Source organism: Microtus ochrogaster, chromosome 2 (assembly GCF_000317375.1).
Source record: "Microtus ochrogaster isolate Prairie Vole_2 chromosome 2, MicOch1.0, whole genome shotgun sequence".
NCBI lineage: Eukaryota > Metazoa > Chordata > Mammalia > Rodentia > Cricetidae > Microtus > Microtus ochrogaster.
In genome coordinates, this window is record NC_022010.1 from 20559450 (window position 1) to 20570245 (window position 10796).

General features: G+C 49.7%; 1 protein-coding gene across 2 annotated transcripts in view; it reads right to left on the reverse strand.

Moving 5' to 3' along the window:
* Fis1 (fission, mitochondrial 1) overlaps positions 1–10796 on the reverse strand; it is a 47850-nt gene that overhangs the window by 9502 nt on the left and 27552 nt on the right. Inside the window, exon 1 of one of the 2 annotated variants that reach the window (XM_005344573.3) lies at positions 3821–4072. The exons of the other annotated variant lie outside the window; for it this stretch is intronic. Coding sequence (XP_005344630.1) covers positions 3821–3844 — 24 coding nt within the window. The 5' untranslated portion in view covers positions 3845–4072. Of the gene's footprint in view, positions 1–3820; positions 4073–10796 lie in introns of those variants that run through there. 2 annotated transcript variants of the gene reach the window in all.

Genomic DNA, 10796 nt, shown 5'->3' on the forward strand with positions numbered 1-10796 from the left:
CTAGAATCCCCCAGTGAGGGATGGGGTGTGGCTCAGTGGTAGAGCATTTGAAGCTGTCTGGATTCTATCCCTAGACTGAACAGAAACACAAGGACTTCAGGAAATCTGACCAGAAGGAGTTGGCGAAACTGTGAGAGGAGACCGGGTTGACAAATGTTTCTGTCTTGGCAGACCTGATGGACACCCATTCAACTCCTCCTTGGGATAGGCCTCTGGAAAGTTACCGTTCTCACGTGGAGTCTGATGTGCATGACAAAGGCCGAAACATAAGTATGGAGACCAGAGGACAATTCTGTAAAGTTGGTTCTCCCACTTAACATGGTGGAGGGGATCACTGGGGCGTCAGGCCTGTTCAGCAAGTTCTTCACCTACTGAGCATCTCTCCAGCCCAGGACCTGGGATTTTTAACCTCAGTTGTGCCTTAAAGGAGGTTTTCATTCTCTCACTCCATGTTTTCCCTGCTTCTTTTCCTTCCTTCCCAGTCTCTAGCTCAGGCTAACCTCAAACTCACTAGGTAGCTGAGGCTAACCCTGAACGTCTGCCTGATCTTTCTGCTCCCACCTCTCAAGAGCTGGGATTACTGGTATGGTACCACCACTTCTGGTTTATGTGGTGCTGGGGAGGGGAATGCAGGAGTTCACACATGCGTAGTGAGCACCCTACTGGCTGAGCAACACCCCCAACAGTCTCCTCTTCTACTTGCTTTGAACCAAAGCTGCCTTCAATTCTGCACCTGGTTCTTACTGACCCTTCAGATGAGAAAAGACAGAAGGGGCTATGTGCTTAGAGCCCATGCAGGAGGCAAAGTCAGTTACGTACAGTTACTCCTCTCTAACAAAGTGTATGCCTCAGTCTATACTCCATTTTTGTGGGTTTTTTTCCTATGTAACCCTGGTTGATCTAGAAGGTGCTACGTAGCCCAGACTGGCCTCAAATCGACAGAGATCCACCTGCCTCTGCTTTCCTAGGATTAAAAGTGTGCGCCACCATGGCCGGCAGGTGCGCATGCCATGGAGTCCACGTGGAGGTCGGAGGAAAACCTGCAGGAGGACTCAGTTCTCTCCTCCCACCACGTGGTCTCGGGATCAAATTCAAGTTGTCTGGCTTCGTGGCAAGTGTTGTTCCTTTTGGAAACTACAGCTCCCAGCATCCCCCTGGACTATGGATACCAGCGCGCACAGGCGCAGGACATCTCTCCTAGACACCCCTGAATTCCCCGTTAAAAACAGGGGTCGCCACGAGCTCTTTCTCTCCCCCTCTCTCCTTTCGTCTCTTCACACCCGTCCCTTACTTGTTGTTACCCCCCCCATTAAAGTGCACCCACGTGGGACTGCCGCGTGTCCGTGTCTCCTTCCTAACCCCGCACCGCCGTGTGTCTCACGTAAGGTCTCCACTCTCTAACCCCGCAGACAAGACAAGACAAAAAAGAATAACAGCAAGCACTTTACCAGCGCGCCCTAGTTACATTTTATTGCTGCTACAGACCGTGACCAAAAGCAATTTAGGGAGGAAAGGGTTTATCTGGTTTACATACCAAACATCATCCATTACTGGAGGGAAGAGCAGGGTAGGAACCTGGAGGCAGAGGTCACGGAAGCTGTGCTGCCTACTGGCTTGCCCCTCATGGCTCGTTCAGCCGGCTTTCTTATAGAACCAGGACCACCAGCCCAGGGATGGCGCCATCCACATTGGGCTGGGCCCTCCCCCACTGAAATTCAAGAAATTTCAAGAAATCCACAGACTTGCCACATGCCAATCTGATGGAGCCATTTTCTCAACTGCAGTTCCCTGTTCCCAGCACACCGCTGAGCCATCTCGCTGGTCCCTAAGTTTGGAAGTACTTGTCCACTGTCCCCAACTAGAGGGAAGTAGGAAGTCACAGTACGGTTAATTCAGAACCCAACCCAGGCGAAGCCATCGCGAAGAACTGGTTTTTAAGGGGGCGCAGTTCTAAAATTACTCCCCAGCTCCATTGCCCCCCTTCTCCTGAAACTGAAAATCTGATTTCATCCTCATTGCTAGTGGCTCTGTTTGCTCTGTGCTGTTTTTCAGTGTGCCATCGGCCACTTGTGTTGATCATGGGCTGAGTCCTGGCCTCCTGCCTTAGGCTGGGAGGTGCCCGAGGGCAGGATCTGTCTGTCTGCTCTTCCCGAGCCCAGTTCAGTGCCTAACACCAGTAGACACTCAAGCCGTAATTACTGAGGAAACAAATTCTTGTCATTAGTAACTTTAGAAACAATTGTTTTTCATTTTATGTGTATGGATGTGCATGTGTATACGTGTATCACATATAGGCCTGGTGCCCTCAGAGGTCAGAAGATGGTGTTAGATAACTTGGAACTAGAATCATGGATGGTTGTGAATCACCATGTGGGTGCTGGGAATTGAACTTGGGTCTTCTGCAAGAGCAATAAGCACTCTTAACCTATGAGCAACTCCACCCCCTCATTATTAACTTTTAAAAATTATTATTAGAGAGAGAGAGAGTGTGTGTGTGTTTGTGCATGTGGAGGCCAGAAGCTGACATCCAATCTCTTCCACTACTGCCCCCCAACCTTATAGACCGGGTCTCTCTCTCTGAACCCCAAGTGTACCCAATAGACTGGCTACTTTGTCCTGGATTTATCTGTCCCCACCCCCAGTGCTAGGATTACAGATGTGCACAAAAATACGGCTTTTATGTGGGTGCTGGAGATTAAACATAGGTCATCAGCCTTGACAAGTGCCTTTATGAACAGAGATATTTCACCTGCCTCCCACGTGTATGTACAGACACATTCATACATGTTTTTACACACACACACACATACACATATATATGGGAGGCAGGGTCCCAATACCCAGGTCAGCTTTGAAGCCTTGTTTCTATTTATAGGAATGCCCATCATCATTATTAACTTTCTAGAACGCTAATACACAGGAAGTAACCTAAGAAGCAGTAAGACACAATATAATCTGGTTAAGTAATATACTCTTTAGGAAAATGTTCAGTGAAAGGGAAGAACAGGCAGACACGAAGATGCATCGACAGACAGGGAAACCATAGCGAACGGTCTTATTAAATGATGCTACAGACGGCTTAAACAACACATGCATATTGGCTTTGCACCTGTAGATGGTAATATTCAAAGAAAACAAAATCATTTTCCAACACTGGCATGGGTGTGGGCACAAAGGACAGGGACACTGAAGGTCAGTGAGACTAAATTTAGCTGTGGTCCGGATTCTGGGCTCTGGGCCCCTCTCTTGACCTCATCGGAGCCTGTGCCAGGGGTCAGTTCAGGATGCTCAACAAATCCTCCTGACCAGGACGCCGCTTTTGATATCTTCCAACCTTCAGTTACCTTTCTTCTACTTCTCAGTTGTTCTGGCAAAGCGGTAACTGAAGATGTAGCATCGAGAGTAAAACCACCCACACTATTTACTAAGCAGCTACTATGTGCCAGGCATTCTTCTCAGTGCTAGGTAGGAAAAGAGAACCCTTGTTCTCATGGAAGCTACACCGTAGTGAAAGAGCCGGAACAGCTAATACTTATATAATCAGGTAGTTCCTGCTTCCAGTCAACACAGTCCAACCCAGTCTGGCATGACTGCATTTCGTGGCCAAAATAGAGGCGCCAATGCCCTTATTGAAATACCGTCTACAGCCGAGAGTGGTGGTGGTGCATGCCTATGGCCCTAGCACTTGGGAGGCTGAGGTATGGGATTCCTGAATTCTAGGCTGGCCTGGGCTACATGGCAAGACCTTGCTTCAAAAAAATTAAAAGGCTACTCAAGATAGTGTTTCAACGTCTCAGCCTTCAGCATCGACCCCACTTACCCTTGCAGCTTCATCTCTGGGCATCCATGTACCCTGCACCCAAGGATGATCTCATGACAGCTTCCTTTGATTTTATCCGTAGCGATCTATCAACTAGAGCCAGGGCTAGGCCCAGGCTGTTCTCCACAGGCTCTCTGGGGGTTCATCCCTTACCACGCAGCCCTGCGACCCTTCGTGCGACAGCCAATGGGCCTCGTTCACCTTTCCTGTCAAAGGACAGCCACCTGAGGCCAGCCTCAGGGTAGAGGGAGGAGGGCGAGCTTTACGAAGAGCACGCTTGGGTCCCCTCTGGGAGCCTGAACTTCCGGGTGGCGCCTCTGCAGGGGCTGCTCTAGGAAGCCGGCTTGGTGATCTGGAGGACCGGGAGCCCCTCCATTGGGAAGAGGAAGTCCTTGCGTCTGCTCAGCAGCTGTCCTCCGCAGGGAGGCGGGATCAAGGGCGGAGCGAGAGGACCGCAATGGCCAGTGAGCGCACGCTGTCCTACAAAGGGGCGGGGCGACGCGAGGAGGGCGGGGCGCGACCGGATGTTGGAAAGAGTCTCTCCATCTATCAGATTTTTAGATTATTTTTACAGACCCACAAAATGGCTCAGCGGGTACAGGTGCTTGCCGCCAAGTCTGATAACCTGAGTTCGATACCCGGGAGCCATATGGTCTAAGGCGAGAGCTGACTGCTGTAAGTTATTCCCTGACCTTCATACATGCACCTTGTGGTGTGCACATACACAAATAAAATGTAATAAAAATGGTTTATTATTATTTTAAATTAGGGTGTATGTGTGTATGTGATGCATGTGTATGGGTGGAGTGCCTGTGGAATCTAGAGATCCGACTTGGGTTTCCTCTTCAGTCCCTCTTTTTGTTTTTGAGATGGTCCCGCTATGAAGTCCTGTTCGACCGGAATGCCCTGTGTACTTGAGGCTGGCTCCCAACTCACAGACCCGCCTGCCTCTGCTTCCCCAGTGCTGGAATTAGGAATTAGGGGCACACATCACCACACCGGGCTCTCCGTCTGCCTTTTTTTTTTTTTCTTTTTGAGACAAATTCTCTCACTGAACCTGTGTTTGATTGAAGTGACAGGCATCTCCAGAAGCCTACGTGTTCTTCAACCAGAACAGCTGAACACAGTCTCTCCTCGGGAGTGGAACTGTGTGAACGGCATGGATGGGAAGGGAGCCCTTAGCGGAGAGAGGGTTCCATCTGCAGGTCAGCTCCCTGTAGTGTCAAAGCGGTAGATACTAGTGGGTTTGCTATGTGGATCAGCTCCTTATCAGGCAAGTCAACTTTCCTGTCCATCTGAGGCTTTTCAGTAATTAACCCTCCAACCTGGAGCTCACCAAATCGTCTGCCTGACCAGCGAGCCCCAGGAGCCCCCCCCCCCCACCTCTCCAGCACTGGGTTACAAATGCCTGACCAGCGAGCCCCAGGAGCTCCCCCCCCCACACACCTCTCCAGCACTGGGTTACAAATGCCTGACCAGCGAGCCCCAGGAGCTCCCCCCCCCACACACCTCTCCAGCACTGGGTTACAAATGCCTGACCAGCGAGCCCCAGGACCCTCCCCCCCCTCCAGCGCTGGGTTACAAATGCCTGCCCCACCATGCACAGCTCTTTACGTGGACTCTGTGCGTCCAGACTCAGGTCTTCATGCTCGCATGACAAGCCGGTTACCAACTAAGCCATTTCCCTGGCCCACAACAAACAGATCTTGTGCGGAGATAAGATCGCAGGCCTTGGCTACGATAACTAAGAGACCTACCTTTAGAGGGTTTTGGATAGACTACTTAAAGCTGTCATAGCTTTCTGGCTGGGGCTCTTTTGCTCTGCCAGTCAACAGGAATTGTGGGTAGGCGAGGAGAAGTTCTTAAGTGCTGATAGACCCAGAACTTAAGTCGTGAAAACTAGGGGCCTGTAGCTCCAGGCTTTAGGAGCCAGTGGCTGGCTGTTAGGTTCACAGTGTGGGTTTACTGCACTGGACTTTAACCAGCAGAGCCCCTGGTACTTGGCAGCTGTGGTCATCTTTGGCTTCTAGCGGCAGGGGGTGGGGCGTCTGAGAATTGGTCTTGAAGGTTTTTTTTCTTTTAAAAAATGCCACTATGAGAGCTGGAGAGATGGCTAGCAGTGAAGAACACTTGCTGCTCTTCCACAGGACCTGAGTGTGGTTCTTGTAGTTGTTTTGTTTTTTAATACACTGAGATTTCATCTCACTTATGAATGTCCGGCCTTAGCATGGTTTATTTCTTACCAGATTTTCTAATTTAAATTTTCTTTGGGCTTTTTTTTAAAAACCTTTCTTTATTCTATACTTTCCTTTTTACTCTGTGACTAGCTGTGTATCTGTGTGGGAATGTATCTATGTGGGGAGGGTTGTGTCTGTGTGGATGTGTGGGTATGTGTCTGTGTGGGCATGTGGCTGTGTGTATGTGTGTCTATGTGGCTGTGTGTATGTGTGGCTGGCATCCTCCTCCCCTTCTCTCTTTTCTTCTCATTCTTTTTTAGTCTAAATTTCTCCTCCTGTTTATTCTCTCTTCCTGCCAGCTGCACCTATTTCTCTCTCCTGCCTATCTATTGACTGTTCAGGTCTTTAGTAGACCAATCAGGCAATGTAACACAGCTTCACAGAGATAAACAAATGCCACATAAAAGAGTGTAACACATCTTTGCATCATCAAACAAATGTTCCACAGCATAGACAAATGTAACACATCTTAAGCTAATATTCCACAATAGGTTCCTAGTAGCCACACCTGGCCCCTGACAACTGCCTGCAACTCCAGTTCCAGAGGATCCAACGCCATCTTCTGGCCTCTTCGGGTACTTGCACACATGTGGCGCATACACATACACTCAGGCACACATAATACACATTAAATAACAAATCTTAAAAACAAAGCAGAGCACAGGTACAGTCACTAGAGGCACTTCAGGGGTTTGTCATGCCTGAAGAGCCAACATCTGAGATTCTGATTCCCAGGCTGGAGGGTGGGGAGCAGGATGTGTGGCTACCTAAAACCACTCCTGGGGAAGAGATCCTGGCAGCTGAAGTGTGTTATCTAGGGACTCACAATGTCTCCACAGGGTGCCTGTCAGGTGGGGGGGCGTGCACCGCTGCAGGTATCCAGCTTCCAGAAGCTGGATTCTAACACATCCCTATAACTAGCTCTTCTAAGAGTTGAGAGCCCCCAAACTTCAAGATGATTCCCAGAGGCCCCACCCCCTGCTGCTAGAAGCCAAAGATGACCATAGCTGCCAAATACCAGGGGCTCTGCTGGTTAAAGCCCAGTGCAGTAAACCCAGACTGTGCATCTAACAGCCAGCCACTGGCTCCTTTCCTTAGCCTCAGCTCTCTGTTCTTCTACTTCCACAGTGAGCGCACACACACACACACACATGCACACACACACATGCACACACACACACACACGCACGCACACACGCGCGCGCGCACACACACGCGCGCGCGCGCACACACACACACACACATGCACACACACACACGCACACACACACGCGCGCGCACGCACGCACACAAAAGTATTTTCCAGCGTACATTATTTGCGGCTTCCTCAGACCCTTCACTGCCACCTTTTTGGTTTTTTGTTTGTTTTATGTTGAGTCAGACTATCTGAGAGTGTCACATCAGTAGGATCTGAACTTGGCCAAAAGGCTTGGTTCCTATTTGGTGGTGCCATCTTGGAAGGTTCTGGACACTTTGGGAAGTGGGACATAGCTGGAGGAAGCAGGCCACCAAGGATGGGTCTTCTTTGTTCTTTGTTTTCTGTCCTGTGTGATGATTGGTTAGTTGTCAATGCCACAGGTTGCCTGGAAGAAGGACCTCTGAGCAATCTGTGAGGGGCCATCCTGATTAGGTTAACGGATGTTAAAAAACCTGTCTTCTTTCCCTTCCTTCCTTCCTTCCTTCCTTCCTTCCTTCCTTCCTTCCTTCCTTCCTTCCTTCCTTCCTTTCTTTCTTTTTTCTTGGTTTTTTGAGACAGGGTTTCTCTGTGTTGCTTTGGAGCCTGTCCTGGAACTTGCTCTGTAGACCAGGCTGGCCTCGAACTCAAAGAGATTCGCCTGCCTCTGCCTCTGCCTCTGCCTCTGCCTCTGCCTCTGCCTCTGCCTCCCAAGTGCTGGAATTAAAGGCGTGTGCCACCACCACGCATCCTCTCTCTCTCTCCTCTCTTCCCCTTCCCTCTCCTCTTCTCCCCTCCCCCCCTCTCGCCCTGGATGGTCTGACTGTCACTGTGTGAACCAGGCTGACCAGGTCTCAGACTCACAGAGCTCCACCTGCCTCTGCAAGTGCTGGGATCAAAGGTGTGCGCTACCACACCTGGCCTTTCTTTTTGAAAGATAATTACTTTGTGTGTGTGTGTGTGTGTGTGTGTGTGTGTGTGTGTGTGTTATATGTACATGAATGCAGATACCCAGAGAGGCCAGAAGAGGGTGTTGGATCCCCCTGGAGCTGGAGTTATAGGTGGTCATGATCTATATAAGAAATTTATTGGGATAACTTCCAGGATACAGTGCAGCTAATCCAGCAATGGCAAACTATAAATGGAAAGCCCAAGGATCTAGAAGTTGCTCAGTCCCACAGGGCTGGATGTCCCTGTTGGCAGAGGTGTGGGTGAGCCAGCCCCGAAGTTGTAAGCTTGGGAGAACTGTCCCCACTACTCATCCATCATTCCGCCCTGTGGGTGGGAGAGAGATGCCCCCATTAACTCCCTCCATCCCCCCAATCCTTACAGCCTGCAACAGATGTTTGAGATGACTTTCCCCCAGGCCCTGCTCCTCTGATGTGGGATGTCCCTCTGTATATATGTGTTGTGCTTATTGTTTGATGAATAAAGCTTTTTGGGCCAATGGCTTAGCAGAGTAAAGCCAGGCAGGAAATCAAAGCAGAGATAGAGCAGGCAGAGTCAAAGAGGAGCCATGTAGCTGCTGAAGGAGAAAGATGCCCAGAACTATTGCAATAAGGAACAGCAGGCCCGCTTCCTGCTGCCCGGCTAGCTTTACCTGAAATAATTACATGGAAACTGTATTCATTTTAACACTGCCTGGCCCATTATATCTAGCCTCTTCTTGGCTAACTCTTACATCTTAATTAACCCATTTCTAATAATCTATGCCACCACGAGGTCGTGGTTTACCAGCATGAGTCTAACCAGCATCCATCTTGGGAAGGGGAATCATGGCGTCTGCCTGTCTCTGCTTTCTTCCTCCCACAATTCCGTTCTGTCTTCCCCACCTACCTATGTTCTGACCTATCAGGCCAAGCAGTTGTCTTTATTAACCAATGAAAGCAACAGATAGATAGAAGACCCTCCTATATCACAGAACCTTTATTGGTAGCCACAGCCTCATGGCGATGCACAGATGAATAGAAATGGGTTAATTTACGAAAAGAGCTAACTAACTAAGCCGGGTGATGGTGGCTCACGCCTTTAATCCCAGCACTCGGGAGGCAGAGGCAGGCGATCTCTGTGAGTTCGAGACCAGCCTGGTCTACAGAGCTAATTCCAGGACAGGCTCCAAAGCCACAGAGAAACCCTGTCTCGAAAAACCAAAAAAAAAAAAAAAAGAAAAGAAAAGAAAAGAAAAAAAAGAAAAGAGCTAACTAGACATGCACCTAAGTCATTGGCCAAACAGTGCTGTAATTAATATAGTCTCTATGTGATTATTAGGGTCTGGATGGCCAGGACACATACTAGCGGTCTCCTGTTGTGGGAGGTGTGGGTGACCCAGCCCCAATGTTGGGAGCAAGAGAGAGCTGTCACCATTATTCATCTGACATATAGCAGCATGGACAGAGGAGGGATACCCCCCCCACCTCTTGCCCATCATTGGCCTGAGACAGGTGGAAGAGCTGACCCTGAGGGCATGAAAGCAGGAGAATTGGTCCCACCCCTCCCTCATCGCTGCCAGAGTGAATGGGGGGGGGGCAATGCTGGAGAGCTCACCCTGGCAGTGAAGACCAACCTTATAGGTGCCCAGGCCAAGAACCTGGGTTATGGTTTGGCACGCCCTAGTATCTACCTCATCTATGATCTGCTGGGGCACGGAAAGGGGCTTGACCTGCAGGCCCAAAGCTGCAGGATCTCCACAGCACAGAGCAACAACAGGCTAGCCAAGAAGAGTCCCCGTGAGGGCCCAGCATTGGTAGTGCAGTAGAAACCAGAGGCCTCCAGCTAGACCTTGGACTCAGCCATGAACTCTTGCAAGTAAAGATGCACGGACAAAGGGGTTCACTGTGTGACTTTGTGTCACACTGCAGCTGTCATAATGAAACTTTTAATTTGTTCCTTTTTTCCCTTTTTCTTAGATTTTGTTTTATTTGGGAGGAGTGTTGCAGGGGCAGGGGGCAGATGTGAAGGGACAGGGAAATAAATGGCATCAAGATGCATGATGTGGGGGTTGGAGATGTGGCTCAGCGGTTGGGAGTCAGAGGTTGGGAGCACTGACTGCTCTTCCAGAGGACTCAGGTTCAACTCCCAGCACCCACATGGCAGCTCACAACTGTCTGTGACTCCAAGGTCTGACACCTCACATAGACATACATGCAGGCAAAACACCAATGCAAATGACAATAAGAATAAATAAAATAAAAAAATGCATGATGTGAAAGACACACTGAATAAATAAAGAGAAAGTAAAAAGAAAGGTGAGCGTGGCCCAACTCTAAGGTCTTCTTCCTCTTTTACCAGATGACCTGTGCCCCCCTCAAATGTCATCTCCCATGTGTATCAGAGGCCCAGCCTGGTCCTGAACTTTCAGCCTTCCCAGCTTCAAGCTGGATAAACCTCTTTGCTTCATGAGACGTCCAATCTTGTGTATTTCGTCACAGCAACACAAACAAACTCTGGCTGCAAATCCTCATGTTCACGATTGGAGCCCTGTACACTCGGTCACTCCTGGGTTCACGGTTGGAGCCCTGTACACTCGGTCACTCCTGGGTTCACGGCTGGAGCCCTGTACACTCGG